Source organism: Falco peregrinus, chromosome 10, assembly GCF_023634155.1.
Source record: "Falco peregrinus isolate bFalPer1 chromosome 10, bFalPer1.pri, whole genome shotgun sequence".
Lineage (NCBI taxonomy): Eukaryota > Metazoa > Chordata > Aves > Falconiformes > Falconidae > Falco > Falco peregrinus.
This window is the reverse complement of record NC_073730.1, coordinates 25,670,387-25,692,817: the sequence shown is the minus strand read 5'-3', so window position 1 is coordinate 25,692,817 and position 22,431 is coordinate 25,670,387. Positions and strand designations below refer to the sequence as shown.

Genomic DNA, 22,431 nt, shown 5'->3' with positions numbered 1-22,431 from the left:
TTTAAAACACATGTATTAACAGAGGGGTTCACCTCTCCCCTGCCTTTGTGCTCTGCTGACACAGCAGAGGCAGATGAAAAACTTTGCTGGAGCATCAGGCTGACCACAGCCCCCAGAGGATGGAGGTGCTTTGCTGCACCGATCCCTGGCCTCCCTGGGCTACCCATCGGCACCTGCACTGTCACCCACCATCACCCATGCTGTCACATGCACCTTTCTGCCCCAAAAGGTCCTGTGGAGCAGGGTACAGATGCAGGAGGAGCTGATTAAAATTCCCACCCTTCCCCTGCCAGTGAGAAGTACAACTTTGATTAAAATTGCGGGGGGCAAGGTGAGGTGGGTGCAGTGTCATGATACCTGATGTGGGAATGCTTCTCTCGTGGCTGAGCCTCATCTGCACATGGTTTGCAGCATCTCCCGGTTACAGTGACAGATGACTGCCCTAAAGGGACAGGACCCAGACAAATCAACTTCATGCCAGCAAGGCTGTAGCTCTTTCCCCTTCCCACGTCCTTCTCCCCACCCTCCCTCCGCTTTTCAAATGCATACAAAAGATTTCAGCCCAAATGTTCCCAATTTGGGGCTGAACAGCATTCCCAGCTTTTGTGCTTTGTAAGGGGGGTGGAGGGATGTAGAACAGCAAGGGACTGGTGCCACCCAGCCCCTTCCCACAGCCTGGATTTGCACCAGGAGGCTAAACCCTGAAGAGAGGTGCCAGGTCCTGCTCAGGGCCCTCCATTCCTCAGGCAATTAATTAGAGTGACATGATCTGGGTGCTTCAGCGCGCTGTGAGGAGGGCAAGGCAGGGCCCTCAGAGAGATAATGGGAGCCAGAAGGTCTTATCAACTTTTTGGAAGACAGAGTCAAGCCCTTCAAACAAAAGCCCTTGAGGGAGCGGAGAGGATCTTCCCTCAAGTGTCAGGCATGTTTCAGCAGTTTATAAATACCACTGTCCTCCCTCTGCCACGCTTGGCCTTGCAGAACCGGCTGCATCTGCAGCCCTGGACCTGGTCCTGATGCAGCTGAGCACCTGAGCTTGACTTGGCATGGGGAAAGCAGGATCAGGCCTCAGGGGGTGGGTGGGTGTTTTTCCCGAGGCACCTTCAGCTGCCATTGCTTGGTTCAGCCTTCTTGGGTTTGAGCTAGGGATTTTTCCCTACGCAGACCAAAGAAGGGGTTGAACAGAGCTCACCTTTCCGGGGGCAGGACAAGGCAGTCACTTGGCTGGAAAGGGAGCAGGATCCAGCCCTTTCTTTCTCCTTTCCACCATTCCTGATTCTCTCCTGCACATCCCACTGCTAAAAGCGCTGTCCTGCTGCAGAGCCTCCCCAGGCACCCCAACGATGAGCTGTGAACCCTAATGATGGGAGAGGGGATCACGGTGTCAGACCCAGGACTGATCCCAGACACGTTTAGGGGCTTCGCAGGGCATCCATACTGGGGACTCAACACACAGAGGTGGGGTCACCAGCCCCATACCCTCCCAGTCCAGAGATGAGACTCTCTCCAGGTCTCTGCTCCCCATGGCTCCACCACCCAGCCCTTTCCCAGGTGATGCTCTGCTGAGTGGGATTCCCTGGGGGACACATGGGGAGATGTAACCCCCAGACCTGCTCACCCAGCATAACCCCATCCCTCAGACCTGAGGGACTCAAACCTGCCAAGACCTGCAGAGGATGGGAAAAGGGACTAGGGTGTTCCAGGGTAGTCAGTGAGCCCCCACAGACTGAGGGATGTGTTAGATCTAGTCTCACCTTTGCCAGGAACAGGACGACTTTAGCAGCACACCGTCTTCTGCTGGCTGGGCTCACTGCTAATAAAAGGATCTGTGTTTAAAAAAAGAGTAAACAGAAAGGTCCTAGGACTGTTTGGCACACAGGCTGAGAAGAAGGGGTGAGCACAGGTGTTTTCCTGAGCAGCACTAACACCTCTGCCCTCCCCTTGGGGATCCCAGGGAAGGAGGTGGGTTTGCTGCTGGTTGCAGTCCACATCCAGGCGGCAATTGCGGGGCATTGCTAGAAGGGGAACTGAGCCCCCTGCCCTGCTCAGCCCAGCTCCTGCCACCAGTCAAGGGCAACAGGGTGATGTGGGAAGGAGCTAAGCACAGCTGAGTTCTCGCAGCCCTGATGCAAGGCACCTGGGGCTGGTGCCACCAGTTACCAGTGGGATCCCAGGTCTGGGTTTCCCCTGGATCCACCTCCTATTTAAAATCGAGGGGGGCCCACCCCAAAAGGAGTGTGAGGTGTTGGGGTTTGCTGGTTTTATTTCTCCAGTCCTAGGAACAAAAGGGGAATCCGGAGATGGAGGCTTGAGTCCCTGCAAGGGCAGTCAAATCCCACCTGGCGATCACGTTTGATCCCCCGGGGTGAATTTTGAGGTGGGCTCAGCAGAGATCCCCAGAACCGCACGGGGACCGGTGGTGTGGGCGGGCTCCCGGGAGCTCGGTTGGAGGGGTGGGACGGGGCAATGGGTTTGCCAGCGATGCCCCCCCGAGGGACACCGGCCAGCCCGCCCCGCGCCGGCTCCTGCCTCTGCCCCCGGGTTCCTCCTAACGAGGTTTCCAGCTCGGCTGAACCCCTGCGTTGCTTTCAGGACTGCAGCCGGCCGGAGCTGAGCGGGGCTGGGGACCGGGGGGGCCAAAACCGCCGTCCCCATCCCCCGATTTCCCTTCCCAGGATTATCGACGGTTCGGGTTACACCAGACAAACGCGAAAGCGGAGCAAGTTTGGGGTCGGGGTGCAGAAAATATATGTCACTGATTCATGGAAAGACGGGGGCGGGGGTAGTTGAAAACCCTGTGGCGATGCTCCCTTTGAAAGAGGGCGGCTGGGGGCTGCTTTCGGCGGTGGTCCCCGCGCCCTGTGCAAGAGTTTGTGATGGAAAGTCTGCAAAAGCCATTAGGACTTTTGTGCTGGGGCACTAGAAAAGCAACGCAGACACCACTCACTTTTCTAAATAAACATTAGTCTTAAAAAGTTTGCACTGCTGACCCCCGCAGCTCTGATTACTTGTAATTCTCTGAACCATATTTTAAGGCTTCAAACTTTTTCTTTTTCTTTTTCTTTTTTTTTTTTTCTGTTGCGGGTAGGGAGCGGATTTTGTTCGTTCCTCCCTGCAGCCGTGCCACAGATGTGCCGCCGGTGCTGTGTGCTCCGGGGGCGGCGGGCCGGGCCGGGGGCCCCTGCCCGCCCCCCGGGCAGGTCCTTATTCCTCAGCCCCGCAGCCACAGCCCCTCCACATGTTCAGCTGCCTCCACGTTCCCTCGGAGAAGCTTTTTCTTCCGTTCTTCTGGTTTTGGTTGTTGGGTTATTTTTTTTGAGAGAAAGGTTAGGACCACACTCGCTATCCTGGTGCAGAGATGCTGTTCCCCTCTTAGGGCTCCCCGGGAGGGCAGAGGCATGCGGGGCTGCGGCCCCATCCCCACCAGGCTGTGCCCCGAAACAGCCCCAGGACCCCTCCTCAACCCCCCCCAAACAGCCACATCTCCGCAGCGCGGCGGAGGCAGCTGCACCGAGGTATCATCAGTATAATTGGAGGGGTCACATGTTAAATCCTCGCTGTTGTTCGCGGTAATGTAGCTGTGTCCCTCTGTTGCACATTTACCGATTTCTCTCAAACCAACCATTGTCACAAGGTTCATTCCAGGAGGAGTGATCCAATGGGTTGCCACGGCAACTATAATGACATTAAAATAGAGACGGCAGCCGCGGCCCCCCCCCCCCCCCCCCCCCCCCGGGCACAGCCCTCCCTCCCTCCTTAAAAACAGGCAACAGCCCGGCAACACCCCGCACCTTTCCCGCCGGGGCAGCCCGGGAAATAACACCCGTATCCAGATGCAAACAAGGGGGGGGGGGGGGGGGGGGGGGAGATAGTTATTTAAACCTTCCCGGGGGCAAACAACTGCAGCGCGGCGGCAGCTGCCCCCCGCGCCCGCGGAACGGAGAATTCACCGGTTCTGGGCCGGGGGGTGCGGGCGGCTGGGAGCGGGAAGGAGCCAGAGCCCATCCCTGCCCCGGGCGCCCACCGGGAGCGGGGCAAACGGTACAAACCTGGAGGTTACAAAGCCCCCGCCGAGGCACCTGCGGGTTGGGCGGTGAGACCCTCTCCCTCGGCCCGGACCCGCGCTGGAAATCCACTTTTCGCCACTTGGTTTTGGGGGAAAAGTTCGTTTCCGATTGATTTGCTTTTGTTATTTGTTATCGGCGCTTTCCCTCTTTTTTATTTTTCCCCTCGAAATTTGGGGCGAGGAAAAAAAATGTTTAAAAAAAGGACTCGTGTTTCCTATTATCACAAGACACATTTCCCTCTCGATGAATATTTCCCATCTGTTTTGTCCCGGGCACATAAAGAAGGGCGGCCAAGGAATACTGTGCAAAAGGAAAATTCTGGGAATATCGATTATAATATCAGATGGATCTGGCGGGGGGCTCCAATATGTGTGTTTTCCATACGGGAGAATGTATTGCCTATCTTTCGTCACCGGCAGCCGATAGGCAGCGCCTGAAATCGAGCTCTCCGGGATTTCTCGAATATCTTTCCCGATCTCTGAGCGGGACCGGGAAATGAGTCTTTTCTATCAATTTCTTGCCTTTTTTTTTTTTTTCTTTTTTTTTTTCTTTTCACCACGGGAGCAGGAGTTTACCTGGCAAGGACGGAGGGGAAAGACCAGACAGCTCCTCTCACAGCCGTGGTTCCATTTCCTCCACCAAAATGTGCCCGACACCTGTCTGCAGTTGGGGTAAATCTCCACCCGGGTCAGAGCCCACAGCGTGCCCAAGGCTAGCAGCGCCAAAAAAAAAAAGGAGATTCGGCGCAACCCGACCCGGATCCGATCCGCAGCCCGTTCACACGCCGTTTGCGGCGGCGGATCGGCTTCCTGCAGCCGGCCTCGACGGCAGAGCTGGCGGGACCGGCTCCTGCGCCCGCACCGGACCGTCCGCGCCGAGCAGCTGCAAAGTGCCCGGGGCCAGACTGGGGGGGAAACTCCGGGGTCCCCCCTCGGAGCGCCCGTCGCGGGTGGGGAAGGAGCCGAGGCGCTCTGCGACAGCGACGGCGGGGGTCGGGGCTCCGGGGTCTGGGGGGCACGGCTTGGCCCCGGCCTCCTGAGGGGCTGCACGACCCTCCGGAGCTGCCTCCCTCGCATACAACCTCTGCGCTGCCGTGCTGCCCCCGGCAGCGGGGGGCACCCTATTCCTAATGCCACCCACCTCTGAGCAGACATGGGGGGGGAGGGACACGAGGGGACTCCCGCAGCCTGGCCACATGTTCCCCACCTCCGTCTGCAGATGAGAAACGCATTTGGGTTGGTGGGGTCACACACAGCCGGGGTGGGCGGCATCGCCAGCCGCGGTTCCCCGAGGGGAGCCGGGGGTGCGGTCTCCCCCAGGAGCTGGGGCGGGGAAGAGCCGCCGGAATGTGGGGAAGGACCAGCCGGAGCCGCGGGAGAGACGGAGAGGTGGCCGCGGGTGGGTGTCCCCTCCCGCAGGGCTAACGGGGGGTCTCGGCCCCCAGCCACAACTCTGGCTCCACGGGGCAGAGCGCCGGGGATGAGGGACCCTCCGCGGTGCGGCGGGAGGGGACCCCCGGGGCGGGGGGAGGCTGCCGGGGGCGCAGCCGCGGCTCCGCTCGCCGCAGTTCCCGGGAGACCAGAAATGCCCTTTCTCGACGGTCTTCTGAGCTCAAGAGCCGTCAGAAACGTCCTTCTGAAGTGATCCTCTTGGCAAGGGCTTATCGAAAGGGAGACACAGAGCAGGAGCGTGTCCAAGAGGAGATGGGAACCTTGTGGGGCGGGGGAGAAAACGAAATTAAAAGCAAATCAAAAAGTAGAAAGAAAGAGTGAAAGAAAGGTGGGAAAACGAAATTATCCTCCTTGGGAAACGTGTGTGAGCTTCTCTTCAGCAATGCAGAAGGGAGGCCTTTCCACTAGGGTGGATAAATTTACTCGTGTCCCACATGACCGAGGGTGGGAGACCCGGAACGGAGAGGGGGGGGGGGGGGGGAAGAGAAAGGTCATGGGACTGGGATTTGGGTTGTAAGTCACAGAGGAGACGTGGATTTCAGTGCCGGGATCCGCGTTAGGTGGCAGCGGCCTTGCATTTTGCAAGAGAAGTAATTAAATAGGGAAGGAAAAATAAAATAAAATTTAAAAAAGGGGGAGGGGGGGTTTCAGAAATAACCCCGGTAAAATCTCGGGGTTAGCAGTGGGAAGGTGTGTTTGGGGGACACAGAGCCAGGAGAGCATCGCTAGGGAGACCCTGCACGCCTGGGGAAGGGGTTGTCCCCCGCACCTCCCGGCCGGCCGTGGGTGCTCGGCGCTGCACCCCGCACCGGCTCGGGGGGCGCCGGCCCGCCTTGCCCCGGCTCCCCGCTCCCGGCCGAGCCCTGCCCGCTCCTTTTGTTGCCTCTATTTTGCGGCCACGTCTCTCTCCCGGGAAGAGGAGATCACAAGAGCGCTGGAGGCGGGAGGGGGGCCAGCAGCGCCCTGCCAGCCGCCTGGCATCCCCCTCTCCTCGCCCCCACGCACCCTGCCGGGTCCTGCCACGGAGCGGAGTCGCGGTCCGAGGGCAGGGGGGTCCGGCTGGCTGGACCCTGGCACTTTTTGGCCCCGTCCCCAGACGGAGGAAGTTTTTCCTTCTCTACTTACTTTGTTCAAATTTAAAGCGACAGCGGCGGCTCCTCCGTCCCCGGCCTCCCGTGGGTGCGCTGAGCTGCGGCCGCGGGTGCCCCTAGCACGGCACCTTTCCTACACCCAGGGTCTTGCCCTGTGCCTCCCCCCCCCCCCCGCCCCCTCTTCCCAGCATGGGGAGCACCCCAGGTAATCCCGCCCGAGTCGGGGGAGGATTCCCACGGGTTTTGCAGGGAGTCCCGCTGGAACCAAGGGCTCCCGTGGGCCCCGCAGACGGCTCTGCTGCTGAGGAGTGACCCGGGGGGCAGCGGGGGCTCATTCAGGTGACACGGACTTGCCGAGACCTCCACGCTCGCCTCCGCCTGCGGGGAAAAGGGGAGTATCTGGGAATTTTTGCGAGACTGAAAGGAATCGCCGGTGTTGGTTCAACGCGTTTCAAACCGCCCGTACTAACGAAAGAGGAACGTAATTTCACTTAAAAGGCGAGTTAAAGCGGGGAAATCGAAATCTGATCGAAAGGGATAAGAACAGCCCCGAAAAGCGCCTCCCTGCCACCCTGCGGCGTGGACCCCGACGCTCGACACCCAGAAAGGAGCGGGGAGGCGGGGGGGGGGGCGGGGGGGGGGGCTGGAAAAACACCACCAGTTCGGTAGCTAGAAAGATCCCGAGGCACCGACACGAATCCCCCCTGTAGGAACGGACACAGAAACTCATGACACCCCTCCGGGCTCCCGGCCGACCTCTCAGCGGGGACATCATCTCCCTTGCCCGTTTTCATTCAGGTTTACCAGACCTGCTTTGGTACACGGAGGGACGAATAATTATAATTCACTCCATATCCATCCGTATCATTTACCCGGGCCCCAGGGGAGGGGTGCGGGCAGGCAGGGCGGTTAGGAAGCGAGGCAGCCCGCCTGCCCGCCGCTGGGAAAGGCCGCCGGGCTCCGGGATGCGCCGTACCGGCGGCGGGCGGGAGAGCCCTTCCCGGGCGGCGGGCGGCGCATCCCGGTACCGTCGACCCGAGAAGATCATCAGCACCTGACTGACCAGGAAGGGTTGGAAACTCGCGTGAAACCCTGTAGCGAGTGTTTTTCCTCCCGGCCGGGATCGCGGCGTCACCTGTTGCTGCCACGGGCTTAAGGCGCCGAGTTGCATTTTATTTAATTAAATAATAAAATGCGAACCGATCCCGCACGGGCACCGGGCTCCGTCCGAACCCGGGGGGAGCAGGAACCGGCACAGGTTCGCCCCCGCACGGCCCCCCCGGTGGAGCGCACCGGCAGGCCGGTGAGGGGGGGAGGACGGGGGGGGTGCTCCCGGGGCCGTCGTGCTGGGCTCGTGGAAACGCGCCCTAAGCTGCCCCGCAGCCCCCCGGGCACAGGCAGGGGAACCGCTGAGCCCCGGGTGTGGGGGGCGGGTGGGGGGCCGGAGGCTCCCCTAGTTCAAAGGAGGGGAGGCCCCCGCCCGCGGCGGCCGGGCCAGATTCCGGGAGTGGACGGAGCTGGAAACCTCCTGGAGAGCGCGGGAAAGCGGCCCCCCATGGACCCGAGCCGAAGCGGGTGAGACTGGAGAGACCGACAGGGAGAGAAAGAGGGAGGGAAGAAGAAAGGGAAAGAGGGAGAAAGAGAAAAAGAGCAAGAAAGAGACGGAGAGACCAAAACAGGGGAGAAAGGGAGAAAAGGCAAGAGAGGACAAGGCAAAGGAAAAGAAGGAGAGAAAGAAGATATATAAGAGAGAAGAGAAGAGAAGAGAAAGAAAAATATATAAAAAGAGAGAAAAGAGAGAAAGCAAGAAAAACAAAAAGAGAAAAGAAAGGGAAAGAGCGCGAAAGAAAAAGCAAAATAGAGCTGTAAAGAGGGGAGGGGAGAGGGGGAAAGAGATAAAAATAAAGAGAGAATGAGGGAGAAAGGGGAAAAGAAACAGGTAAATAGAACAGAGAAAGAGGAGAAAGAAAGAAAGAGAACGAGATTAAGAAAGAGAAAAAATAAATGTAGAAAGAAAGAAGAGGAAGGGACTCAGAAAGGAAAAAAAAAAAAGGAAAAAAAGAGGAGAATGAGAAAGAAAAAGCCAGGAAGAGAAGGAGGAAGGCCAGACGAGCCGTAGCTCGAGAGGCGAGGGGAGAACGCGGAGCCCCGGCCCCTTCCCCGCCCGACAGACGGACGCAGGGACGAGTGCAGGGCCCTGACCTACCGCGAACATCTCCAGGAGGATTTCAAAAGCACCAATTTAATTTCCAAAGCAATTTTCCTGCGGCTGAGTCGGCTGCAACAGCTTCTCCCCGCCCTCCCCAGATCGGAAAATGGGATATTTTTTTTTTAATTAAAAAAAAAAAAACCCAAACCACCTCGTGTCTCTACTTTCTGTGCCGGCAATGGAAATAAACGAAAGGGAGATGAGGAGGGAAAGAAAATGCTGGAGGGCAGCTATTTTCCAAAGTTACGAGGCAGGAAAAAGTTTTCAGGTCGGGCACTGGGGGCACAGGGAGACTGGGCGTTATTATTAAATCCTAAATCCACCGTGAAAACGGGAGTTTCTGCGCAGCCACAGGGAAGGGCCAAGGCAGTCCCGGAGGAAGGGCCGAGCTATTGGAAAAGATGCTCTTGATGTCTAAAGGCGGTTTCCATAATCCAGGTTGATTTATTTTTGTTCGGGGCTGCGAGGAACTAGAAAGAGAAAACCAAAAAGCTACCGGAGAAAGGAATAAGATCTTGACCTTTCCTAATTCTCCAAATCGGCAGTAATGGAAAGCAGAAGGTGCCAGGGGAGGAGGTGGGAGCGGGGGCCGGCCGGGCCGGGGTCCCGCAGCCCGCACCGGCAGGTCGAGACCAGCCGCCAAGGGAAGGGCCACTCGCTCCCTTCCTCGGGACACGCTCTGCTTAACATGGGCTTAGTTAAGCGAAAGCAGAGGAAGAAATTATCGGTGTTCTCTCCCGTTGCGGTCCCGACGGGGATATTCCGGGACGGGATCGTTTTATCCCGCCCCGATACATCCGAGGAGGAAACCCCCGTTTTCCCCCTCGCCCGGGCTGCGCACACAAGGAAAACCGCCGCGAAGGGAATACGCAGAGAGCATCGCGGTTTTGTTACAACCCCTTCATCTGACATATAGAAAAGAGGTGCGGGCACATTAGGAAAAAAAAAAAAAAAATCAGCTTCACAGGTGCGTGACCAAAGCCAAAGGAGGGGAAACCCGCATCCCTTCGGCCCCGCTGGGAAGCAGCCGCTGAGCCGAGCCTCGGTGCGAGAGGAAGAAGGGAAAAAACCCAAAATTGCGACACAGGATCGGGCCCCGCAGGGGAGCTGGGTCGCCGCCGGCCCGGCTTTGCCCGAGGTTTAACACTGGCAGAAGAACCACCGAAAGCAGCCCCGAGAACCGGGAGGGTTCGCCTGCGGACGAGAGGGAAGGGAAATGCCGGGGTCGCCTTTTTTGGCCAGGGACTCCCAAGCAGCGACTGCAACAGCTAATTATTTTCCTTTCAGTGCTCGGTTATTGCTGGTGTCCTCCCCCGCCTCCCCCCCAATAAATAAATAAAACCCTCCTTTAGGCAGCGAGGCGTGAAAAATGATCCTCGCTGAACGCTTAAAAATAATGTCCCCGTGAAGATCGGGGCTGTGGAGCCAGCCAGCCCCGTAATTAGGAGCCATTATCCGTCCTGCCTCGCAGAGGCGAGATTCCACGTTAACCCCCCGAGCCGAGCCCGGCCAGAGGCTCCTGGCCCCAGAAGAGCCCCCCGAGCCCTTCCCCGCCGTCCCCCGCAGCCGGTTCCCGGGGGGTCTCCGCCGACACCCCACACACACCACCACCCACGCCAAGCGAAGCAGATATTTGCGGGTGGCGTGAGTTTGACCGGGGCACGGAAAGAGCTCGGGTGCTTGAGGGGAATTTAGGGGATGGGAAAAACCTAAAGTTAGAGACGCTTGGGGATTTCCCCCGTACACACACCCCTCAAAAAAAAAAAAAAAAAAAAAAAAGGAACCCAGCGGCGCCGGCGCCCGCAGCCCCCCGCAGGCCCGGGGGGTGCCGAGCCCAGCCCGGCCGGCAGCGGGCGGCCCTTCCCGCGGGGTGTACCGCGGCTCCCGGGTAATGGGGGGCAATCCCCCCGCTCCCAAGTCACCTCAGCTTCAATCCCGGCCGGCGACCGCGGCTTAAAAAACCCGCAATGACTCCGCAAGGCAAAAGAAAGGGAACGGAGCCGAGGAAAGGTGACTCAGCCCCAGAAACCCCCTAGCCCCCTCCCCTGAGCGTGTGGGGGAAGGGGTCTCTCCGGGAAAACACCGCTTCCCTGCGGAGAGGACCCCCCTCCATCCCTCCAAAGCCGGAGACCACCAACTTGGAGAACCCCCTGCCCCCAGCGGGGGCTGCAGGGGTGAGACGCGCTCCCTCATCCCCACGGCCCCGGCTGCTGCTACCCGCTCCCGGCACCCTTGGCTGATTTCTCCCCCACACTTCGCAAACAAACACCACCCCACCCCACCCCCCAATATTTTAAATCGCTACTTTATAAGAAAATAACTCGTCCTGTCCGTCTCCGTCCCCCCCTCCAGACACACAACCACCACCCAGCCTGGCTGCACATCGCTTTCTTCCTTCGGATCCGTCTCCTCAAAGCAGGCTCGGTTATTAAAGGAGGCTGAACAAAGATAGCCCCGAGAGCAGCTATCAGCGCATTTTAACTTCATCAAAGACTTCGGGGGAGAGGGAGAGGAGGGGTCTGGCACCTTCTAGTAATGAGCTTGTCAGGAACACCCCTGCCAGAGCAATTGAACAATTTGCACACAAGCAAAAGAAAAGGAGCGGGGAGGGAGGGAAGAAGGGGAAATGCTACAAAAGCCCCTTCAATTTCCAACCATGTGCTTGGCAATCTGGAAAATAGATTCATTGGCCTCCTCTTTTCTCCCATGTCGAGTCTTGTAGCCCCTTTTGTAGGAGCTGGACATGAAAGGGAGACAACCAAGTGCCGGACACGAAGATCGCTTTTCAAAAGCAAATGTGTGTGAAGGCGAGATGTGAGACCGCTCGCTGCGGGGAGGCGGCACGTTCAGGAACAACATCAACAAACTGCGCGGAGGTTCGAGGTGGCACAGACAGGGGCAGAGGAGGGGGGAATAAAAAAAAGGGGGGGGGGGGGGGAGAGAAAAGAAAGGCCGACACACACACCCCTCCCCCGGCGCACACCGCCCGGCTCCTGCCCCAGCCCCGGCGGGCCCCGCACAAAGCCCCGCTCGCCCGGGGACCGGCTCCGTCCCCGGCTCCCTGCCTCGTACGTCTCAGCTTTTTTCTTTTTCTCCTTCTCCTCCAGCCGGCTGCAGGGGCAGAAAGGCCTCGATTCTTTAGATCAGGGTCCCTGCCAACAAACAAACCAAAGAGCCACGTTTGGTCCCTGAAATAAATTTGGGGGGAGGGGGGGGAGTTTGGAGGAGAAGGGAGCGCTTAAAGATGTTTATTTACTTTGTAAGTTGTTGCAAAATTTCGGCGGAGATCAAGTTTCATTCGGTCATTCAAATGCTGCAGGCCCAAGGGGGACGTGTGTGCGGGGGGGGGGGGGGGGGGGGGGAACCCTCCAACTTATTTTCTCATGTGTCAACTTTTCCAAACAAAATAAAAGAAGGCGGAGGGGTGGAGTGGGGGGAAGAGAAGGGAGAATCTTTCTCCCGGCCCCCACCTCCCTCTCCCTGGAAACAGGCAGAGGGTTTTTTGGGGGGCCGCACACCAAAAAGCAAACAAAGAATAATAATAATAATTTAAAAATATTAACAAAAAAAATAGTAATTCCGGGGGGGTCCTTTCCCTTGCCGGCCCGTGGACCCAAAGCGGGCCCCCCCCCCTCGCTCGGCCGGTTTGCCAGCCGCCGCCGGCGGGGGGGCGGCGCGGAGCAGCCCCGCGCAGGCTGCGCGCCCGGCCGCGGAGGGGAGGGCGCAGCCCCGTGGGCCCCGGGCGGCGAAGCTCCGCGGCCGGCCGAGCGCCGCCAGCCCCGTGGTGGGTGGCAGCCACTCGCTTCCCCGAGGCCCGAGCGGGGCTCACGGCTCTCAGCGTGACAAAGGACATCGCAAAGAACGATTTGGATTATTATGATTTTTTTTTTAACCAGGTCACAAACATTTATTAATTTACACCAACGGTGGACAAAATTCTGTTGCCTTTTCCACATCAAATTATTCACAGATTCTCTCAATAAAATAGATATGACGGATGCACAACCAGTGAAGAGTTAACTGGACTCCGCTCATTAGCTCCCGAATAATCTATATACAAATAATTACCAATACACCAAAAAACCCACGCACGGAGGGGGTGGGAAAACGGGGATAAAAAAAAAAATAGTAAGGGAATTCTCCAAAGTTCCTGGCGGATCGAATTTTCTTTTAAACGTGCATTTGAATGTCTCATTGAAAAAAAAAAAAAAAAGAAAAGAAAAAAAGAAAAAGGAAAAAAAATAAACCGCAGTCCTGAGTTTCACCGACTTTTCTTCTTCTTCAAAATAAAGAAACCCTAAACAGTGCCTTTTAAAACCAAACCCGAAGCTTCAAAGAAACTAAAAATAAGATCGAACCGTTAAAACATTTTCTTTGAGAGCAAGGGAGAGACAGACACACATGGTAAAAGCGCCCGGGAGAGAGATTTGCAGGGACGCAAAAGGGCTCGCTGCGACCGGGGGGGCTGCAGCTCCCCTGGTCACTTCCCAAGGCGATTTGGAGGACCCCGGCGGAAAACCCGCACCTCTCAAAGGAAACATTTCCGACCCTAAGACTGTTCCTTTCTTAACTCCCCCACCCCCCCCCGCCCCTCACCCCCCGCAAGACGTTGCGTGTTCAACCAGCCCAGGTCCCAGCTTCTGTTACGGCCACTTTATAAATACGCTTTGGCCCTTGCGGGATGAATTCGTGTTATTCTTTCCCCCCTCCCGCCCTTCCGATTTATTTTTTTTTTCTCCCGAGCAAACAGATCTGGATGCCACAGAGCCTGGAAATAAAGTAAAAATTAAGAAGAAAAAAAAAGAAGAGAGAGAGGAAATATTTCCTACCTTAAGACACAACAGGAGGTGATGGGGGGACGGGGAGAGGGAAGGGGAGCAGTTTCGGAGGAGGGGGGAGAGCTGGGAAGGGGCCGTTTGCTTCGCGACTCTCCCCCCCCCCCCCCCCCCCCCAGCACACTTTAAAAATGACAGCTGCTCAGAGTTGTGATTTTACTGGAAAAGTTCTGGGCCGGCTGCAGGAGCGGCTCGTGTGCCAGGCTGACCTGGGGCTGTGCCGGGGCCAAGGCGGGGCTGAGCACGGCCAGGACCTGCGCCGGGGGGGCCCGCCTGGCCGGCGGGGTAGGGCGCGGCGGGCGCGGCGCTGGGGTTGGTGCTGGGCGGCGGGGGCACGGCCCCCCCGATGATGTTGTCTATGGAAAAAGAGGGCCGGGAGGGGTGGTTGGTGCTGCCGCCGCCGCCGCCGGCGGGCGTGGGGTCCGGCTTGAGGGTCTGGAGGAGGGCGGCGGGCAGGGCGGTGGGGCTCAGCTGGGGGTGGTAGAAGGACTTCCTGCAGTTCAGCTCACCGCCCAGGAAGGAGGGCAGCCCCGAGGCGGCGGAGAAGACGGAGGCGGCGGCGGGAGGCGGCGGAGCCGGTAACGGGCAGTGCGGCGCCGGGAAGGGGAAGGCACCCGCGGCGCCGCCGCCTCCGCCGCCGGGGTGGTGGTGGTGGTGGTGGGGGGGGTAGCCCTGGAGCTGCAGGCCGTAGTTGTAGCCGTAGGGTCCGTAGGCGAAGCCGGGCAGGAAGGCGGCGGGGTCGGTGGCCCCGGCCCGCAGCAGCAGCTCGGGGTGCGGCGGGTGCAGCTGCTGCTGCCGCTTGAAGCGCTTCCTCCGGCGCAGGAAGCTCCCGTTGTCGAACATGTCGGCGGACTCGGGGTCCAGCGTCCAGTAGTTGCCCTTGCCCGGGTTGCCGGGCTCCCGGGGGATCTTGACGAAGCAGTCGTTGAGGGAGAGGTTGTGGCGGATGCTGTTCTGCCAGGCGGGGAACTTCTCCCGGTAGTAGGGGAAGCGCCCGCTGATGAACTCGCAGATCTCGCTCAGCGTCAGCCGCTTCTTGGGGCTCTGTAGGATGGCCATGGTGATGAGGGCGATGTAGGAGTAGGGCGGCTTCACCAGCGGGTTCTTCCCCCCCGCGCCGCCGCCGCCGCCGCCGCCCGCGGGCGCCTTCTCCCCGGGCGCGGCGCCGCGGGCGCACGCCGGCTCCGAGCCGCCGGCGGGGGAGAGCCGCTCCGGGGACCCCCCCATGCGCGCCTTGGCGGCCCCGCTCCGCCGCAGGGCGAGCCCCAACGGATCGCCGCCGTCCTCCTCGTCCTCCTCGTCGTCGTCCTCCTCCTCCTCGTCCTCGCTGTACTTGCCCCCATCCTGGGGCGGGCCCACCACGTCGATATCCGCGTCCTCCACCTCGGAGAGCGGCTCTTCCTCCGGGGAGCGCTCGGACATGATCCCGCAGCCGCCGCCGCCGCTGCTGCCCAAAGTCATTGTTGTGCGGCCGGGGCGGCCGGGGCCGGGCTCCCCCCCCCACCTAGCGGCGGCTCCCGGGATGGGCCCGGGGCCGTGCCGGAGGGCTGCGGCCGCCGCTGGGACTCCGCGCCCCGGCGCCGCCGCTCCGCGCCCCGCTCGCCGCCGCCGCTGCTGGCGGGGCCGCGGCGGGACTGCGGGGTGGTGGCTGCGGAGGGAGGGGCGGCGGAGGGGGCGCGGGGCGGGGGCGGAGGGACGGGACGCCCGGAGGCTGGGCAGGGAGCTTGCAAGAAGCGATAATAAATAATAGTAATAATGATAATAAAAGGAGAGAGAGAGAAAAGGGGGGGAAAAACGGGGGGGAGGAAAAAAATATAGCGGGGGGTGCGGCGGCTCCTTGGCTGGGCTGGGGGGAGAGAGGGAGGGAGGGAGGGAGGGAGGGGGAGGGAGGGAGGGGCGGGGGAAGAGGGAGGGGGGAGGGCAGAAGTTGGGAAGGCGGCTCCCCCCTCCCCACCCCCCCCGAGCTGGGACCCGGTGGAAACGCTCCCACTCTGCGCCTCCTGCCAGCGCTCCCCAGGCCTTTATACGGCCGCCCCGGCATCACGTGGCGCCCGCCGCAGCCCCCGCGGGGCACGGCGAGGGGCTGCTCGGCCCGGCCCGGGTCCCCGGGGACGCGGCCCCCGCCCCCGGCGGGGATGCTTTCGAGGAAAGGCGCTGCCCGCTCCCCCGGCGCTCGGATGCCCCCGGCTACGCCTGGAGCCCGTTGCTGCGGGAGGGGGCGGCAGCGCTGGATAACACCCCTCCTCCGCCCCAAGCGTCCCGCGGTGCCGGTGGCTCGAAGAGCCCAATTCCTGCGGGATGCGACGACCGCCTCTCTCTGCCCGGGGGCCGCGGAGGGTCCTGTCTCCCCCCCTGGGGGCTGCGCACCCCGGGGCTAGGGGCTGAGCTGCCGCCCTCGCCGGCGGGGACCCTCACTCCGCCAGGGCCTAGCCCTTGGCACCCTTGAGGGGTCGTGTGAATCTGGGAATCCCCGCTCCCCTTCTCCACGCACTCACGTCACCGACACGTCACCGAGCCCGGAGCACCCTGCCTGGAAACTCACCTCCCCCGAGGGCTCCCGCGGGCCCGCACCCGCGGAAAGGATGCTGCCGCCCGGCAGGTGCGGGAGGCGAGGAACAATGCTCTGGCAAGCCTCCCCCCACGCGAGAAATAACCAAAGCGAAGGCTACGCGTGTCCGCAGGGTGCTAGGACAGCACCCGAGTCCCACATACCCGCCCAACGGGGCTGGCCCGGCCGGGTACCACTTTCTGATGTGGCCCACCCGCAGCCCGGCCAGGCCCCGAGCACCCTCTGGGACAGGGAACCTCCTCCGGCCTCGGTCCCTGCTGTCCACCGCTCTCTTGCCATTGGTCCCCTCGAGGTGCAGCATCCCCCGACGGCTGGCAGGGAGGAGATGCTGGGCAGCGGGCACCCACCTTGCCGCTGGCTGCAGCCGAAGCGGGAGGATTTCCCTGTAACCAGAAGCACCCCAGGCCCCCCGGAGCCACGGCGGTGTCCCCGCGGGTGGCAGAGCCCGCTGCCCCGCCTGCGGCTGCCCCTTCCCAGGGCAAGGCCGGGACGGCCACCCCGGCGCAGGACGGGGGACACGGCCACGGCTGCAGCCGCCAGCCCCACGCCCCGTGGGTGGCTGTGGCAGCCGGTTGTCCCTGTGCCTGCCGCGGACACGCCGAGCCACACTCGCACGGGTGGGTTTTTTTTTCCTCTTAGAGGCTCTGCAGATAGCCTCTTTCCCGGGGGAGGATGCTTGGGGAGGGAGGAAGGGGAAGGTTTCCTCCAAGGGGATGCCAGGGGGAGATCTACCCTCCACCACCCCCACCCCCACCCCCCCCACACACACCAGGGCAGCGTTCAGCAGTGTGAGAATCCGCGGTGATGAATTGCCAGTCGCTGCCGTTAACAGGTGCGAGCATTTGGTGATAAAATCTCCAGCACTAATACCGGGGAGCCGGGCCAAACAGCTGCGCGGCCCCGCTTCCAAATGCCGGTCACAATTACTCAAGCCCTAACGACTCGGTGCACAGGCTCGCCGAGCTCGGGGGGACCCCGAGAAGCGGGCAGGAACGGGCAGGAGCGGGCAGGAGCGGACGGCGCTTCGCCTGCGCGTCTGCGGCTGAAGCGGCTGTCACGGAGCCGGAGCCTCTGCGCGGGTTCGGTCGCATCCTCCTTCCTCGCCGCCAACGCTGCGATCGGGGAGGATTTCTCGACATGAGGGGGAAAAATAGACATGCTGAGGGTTGTTCGGGAAGGTGGGAAGTCTATCCCGCGGGCGTGTGTCAGGGCTGGGGGAGCTTTCCTGAGCCCTTTCACTTTTATACTCCTCCGATGCCAATAACCTGCGTTTGCAACACATAACGCTTACCTCCCTCTCATATGTGTGTATATATATATTCTGCTATATATATTTATATTCATATATTTTTCTATTTTTTTCATATATAATATTAGCTAACACGGATAAATGCTTCGGAGACGCCGCATCTTTCCTACCGACTTTGTTTAAACTCTCCGTTCATCAGCCCCGCGGAAAGGCGATGGGAAGAACAAATGGAAGAGAGCGGGGAGGGGAAAGACCCGAGCCGCTTTCCATTTTTATTAAGTAAAATAATAGTTATGCCTCCCCTACATAAACGAAAGTGTCATAAAAAATTCCGAAGCAGCTGCCAGAGATTTCGACCACACACACAACGGGGCGATTGAATTTCCACTTGGTGCATTTCATGGCAGCGAGGAACGGCCGGGAGCTGCGCCTTGTGCCTGTGCAGGGCGGCGAAGGGGAGGGCAGGGGGGCAGCCAAGTGCCGCGCTGCGAGCGGCCGAGGGCAACGGGCACGGCCGGGGGATGCTCCGCGCCCCTCCGCGCCCCCGCTGAGCCCGGCCGCAGGACGGCTGCCTCCCTATCGCCCTGCCTGGAGGCTGATTTCGTACGGCTCCAAGTGAAACAGATGTGGGTGTCTGCTGCCCGGACCCCCCCCCGGCCCCGGCCCCGGCCCCGGCTGCCGGCTCTCCCCCTGCCTGGAAGGGCGGGCAGCCCGCCGGAGAAGTCCCGGCAACGGGGGCTCCGGTGGAGCCGTTGGCCGCTGTACTCATGGGCATCGGGACCCCGACGAGCCCGGAAATGTGGAGGGAGGAGGCGAGAAGGGTCGATCTGAGGCGCCTGGCTGTTGATGGGATGCGGCTGGTGCCTCGTCCCGCTCCGTCCGGACCTCCCCCTTCAGCATCGCGCATCCAGAGCCGCCGCAGCTCGAGAAACATAGTGTCCTGATCAGCCACCATCGACACGGTTCCTGCCTCGTGCAAGGCAAAATACCGTCCCCGTTTAAGTCGGGAACGACCCAAAAGGAAACAACAGTGAGTGAGTCCCTGTCCCTGCATCTACGAGCGGCTCCTGTGCGCCCAGCCAGTATTAGCCTCGGCTTGGCCATGCACGACCGGCTGCAGAAACAAATCAAAACGAGAAAAAGTACCTCAGCTACACCCGTCCAGAAATGATTTAGAAAAGGGAAACCCTGAAGTGAAACAAACCCGGCGGTGGGGTCCCGCACGAGTGTGCGCACCGACGTGCAGCCGGCAGCCACGCGCGGAGCGAGCGCTGAGTTATGATCCCGGGTTTGTGCGCCGGGGTGAGAACTGATGCGGTCTCCCGAAAGAGAAACTCTATCGATCTATCCGAAAAGATTGCCTTGTCATCGTCCCACTGTTCCCAGGCGTGCAGGGCTAGGAGGGAAGCATTTTTCCTTGGGCGGATTTAAAATTTTTCTGCTCTCCTCTCTGAAGCATTCCCTTACAAGCAGCCTCCCTTCCCATCTCCCGTTTTAACCCGACTCTGCTTTACATTTCACGTTCAATTCCGGTATCAAACGTGCGAGGGGCTGAGAGCTGGCGGGGTGGGGAAGAGTCTCCAAAAAGTGTCAAAATTAGGGGCGGAGGGGGGGGAAGGCCATCAACCGATCAGGATTTTTTTTTTTTTTCCTCCTCCTTTAAACTGACTTTGTCTGTCCTGCCTGCCTTGATGAGGCGTTTGGTCCAGGGGTGTTGGGTCGGCGTTTTGATGCCCTGCAAATGGCTTTAGCAGGTGGATCCCCGGCCGAGGTTTCCCCCCCCCCGGGTCTCCCGGTGCCCCCGCCCGGGCAGCTCCGTGGGAGCGGGTGGGAGCCCCTGCAAGCTGCCAAACGGCAACAACCACCAGGCATTATTTTTTTTCCACCGGGAAAAGCTCATTCCCCCGCTTGTCTGCCGAGACCGCTATCTGCCATTATTTGGGGGGGTGCAGGAGAGGGCGGGGACACCAACCCCGGAGCACCGCGGGGTGCGATCGCTGCTTCTGCCGTGGCACTGACCATGTCCTCGCCTAAGGGAGGTGGTCCTGGCCGGAGCATCCCCCGGCGCTGGGGTTTACCGGGGGCAAAGCCCGCATCGGGCCCTGCAGCATTTCCCTGCGCTGCCTTGGGCAGTGCGGGGGGTTCAGCTCCAGCCCCGCCCACGTTGCTCCCAGATCCTTCCAGATGATCTGTTGGTTTTGCGATACATAATCGTTCTTGTTTCCTTTGCCAGGCAGCATCTAAATTCGTTTATTCTTATGAGAACTGCATCGACATGTCCCCCAAGGCTCAGTGATGGATTTTTCTGTATTACCTCGTTATCAAGCTTGGCTGACCTCTAACTTCTCTGAAAACATGAACAAGACAGACCTGCTGCTGCCTGGGCTGCCCCAGGGGGCTCTTTTTCCACTTATGTGATTTCCTTTGATATTATTTCTCTCCTTTCCATATCCAAGGCTCAGACCTTCACTGCTCCCTGCAGTTCAACCTTTTTTCCAGCCCTGTAGCGCCAGCTCCCAGCTTGCAAAGATCAGTTTGCAGCCTGCACACCAAGAGATCCCAGTGCAGGGAGGTAAGTGGGAATGGTGATGCCAGACAGTGGGAGATGCATGGAATTCCCAGTTTGGAAACCACTGGAGCCAAGTGCCTGTATCCATCCCCACAGCACTCAGATGTTGGACAGCTCGTCTGTTGACTTGCATTTTCAATTGCAGGTGTCTCCAAATCCACACCAAAAAAGGCCTGGATTTCAAGGGAGGCTTTTCTCAGGCACCCCATATGCAGGGCTGAACCCCCATGAACCTCTGGAGAACAAGTCTCCCTGTCTTTCCTGCTCTTCAGAGAAATGGGAAGCTTCTCTCCCCCCCCCCCCCCCCCCCCCATACCCACGCATTTATTTAGGTGCTGTCATCTGACTTTAGGACCTTGGTTTTGGACTGGCAGTTCAAAACCTTTGACTGCTGCTCTCTATTCATAACTGATCCCATCCCACATGAATTTGAAGCCCACCAGGCAAGCTCATACACAGCTTAACACTCAACTGATTAACTCTGGCTCAGTATAAGCTTTTTTTTTCATCCTGTTCTTCAGCAGTCTGACATGAAAAGAGATGGATACGCGCGCACACACACACACTTACATGGCTTAGAGGAACACAGTGATTTGCAGCCATAAACCACCAGGTGCACTTTTGAGACTCACCAAAGCCAGCTCTCCTGGTTGCCATAAAAAACACATTAGCCAAAGGCCGATGCATGTGGAAGGCAATTACGCTCTGGCACATGGCAATGTGTATAGAACAGCCTGGTAACTGTGCCTACCACACAAGGAAAAATATCCCTGTGAAAACAAGCCTGCTAAATCACTTCATTCTTCCCTGAATCCCCTGAAAATAAAAGAGAAGATTTTTTTTTTTGGGGGGGAGGGGGAAGATCTATGTGGGAAGGAATCAGATTTTCCAGAAGCGGGTGTACCAGTGCAAGAACCTAAATAAATGGCCAGATTCACGAGGACGTAGGAACTTGTGATGAGGTTTCCAAGTCCAGGTTTTCCATATTAGCTTCTGCTCATGCCAAATGTGCCCGGGAATTCCCTGCTGGTCAGTTCTCTGCATTCAGCTGTTCAGCAGCCTGAGTGCCCACCTCACCAGAAATGCCAGCTGAGGACCCTCAGCTTGGGGGCCAGAAGCAATACAGAGAGAGGGCCTTCAAAGGAGAAAATTACAGAGAAGGTGGAAAATTACTGCAACACAGCTTGACCGGGACAAAAAGTGGTTTACTCCTTTTAATTTTTTTCTGCATGCAGTAAATGCCTGGGGATAGCAGTCTTTGCATCTGTAAGTATCCAGTGATCTCCAGCTGGGCATCAGGTTGGGGTGAATCTGCTGTATCCTTGTGAAAAATCAGCCCTGCACATACATGCTGATACCTACAGATCTGCCTTGCAAACAGGTTCATAGATATGCTTTGCATCTTGTCATCAAATAAGACTATGCTTCAGTCAGCTGGAGACTGGGATGTTGCTGCTGCACAGGAATACAGCACTGGGCTCCTTTTCTCTGTTCCCATCTTGGTAAGGAGCTGAATAGACAGAGGGAAAAAGTTTGCAATCCAAAATATGGGGAGGGAGGTGCATGCATGCATGCAGAGAAGCAGGGGCAGAGCCTTAACCCTTAACCCTGTCCTGTTTATCTAGCGAAGAACAGGCAGGTAGAAAAAATGGCAAACCAGGCATCACATAGTCTGGAGCTCAATCTGCATGGGTGGGTGAATCTCAGCTCTGCTGCCCTGCACGTGTACAGCTGTGGCTGCCGCTTCCTCCACTGCATCTCCACCAGGTCACAGCTTCACCCCCCAGCCCAGCTCCAGCACCTCCACACCCCAGCAGATCCTTCCTTCAGGTTCAGGACCCAAAGTTAGTCCCTGCTTTGCACACTGGGGTACACAGCTCTGGGACATCCCAGGCCGACTTTGTGCCAGCATCAGTGTGCCTGCAAGGGACCGTTCTCTATAAAATAGGTGCTCTGCAGTGAGCAGCAGGTAAAAGGGACACACAAGAAACCCGTCCTCAGCATCTCCGGACCAGTGTGAACTTCTCCTGCCCCTTTCTTTAAATCACCAGAAGAAACCGCTGCCCCAAGCTTCACAGATGCAAGAGAGGGAAAGCCTATCAACACACAGATTAAAATTAATCCAGCCACTCTAGGGGTGTTGAAGCTTCACGTACACACACATCCCCCCTTCTTTCACTTACTGCAGGTGAGCCTCTGCTTATTCTTGCTGGGAAGAGGAAGCTGCATCACTCAGATGGAAGAAACAACACCAAAGACTGCTGGAGGAAAGGCTGGTGTTTCACATCTGGCTTTATGTTACTTGGAAAAACCTGATTTCTGCAGGATGGATACTCAGCATCACCCAGCTAACTCGATCCCACCGATGCCCATTATGAAATGCCTTTTTCT

At 59.0% G+C, this 22,431-nt stretch overlaps 1 protein-coding gene and 1 long non-coding RNA gene across 2 annotated transcripts; both read right to left on the bottom strand.

The window, feature by feature from the left end:
• Positions 1-356: 356 nt before the first annotated feature.
• On the bottom strand, positions 357-2,027 carry LOC114012469 (uncharacterized). The gene is made up of 3 exons (XR_003554934.2): positions 1,755-2,027; positions 1,193-1,357; positions 357-442 (listed from the first exon to the last, which is right to left on the bottom strand). It is a non-coding gene; the product is annotated as an uncharacterized LOC114012469 (long non-coding RNA).
• Positions 2,028-13,615: 11,588 nt separating this feature from the next.
• On the bottom strand, positions 13,616-15,362 carry FOXD2 (forkhead box D2). Its single transcript, XM_055815504.1, is given in 4 exon segments — positions 13,616-13,919; positions 13,921-14,268; positions 14,270-14,313; positions 14,316-15,362. Coding segments are annotated over 4 exon segments (1,332 nt in total). The 5' UTR covers positions 15,115-15,362; the 3' UTR covers positions 13,616-13,778.
• Positions 15,363-22,431: the final 7,069 nt, after the last annotated feature.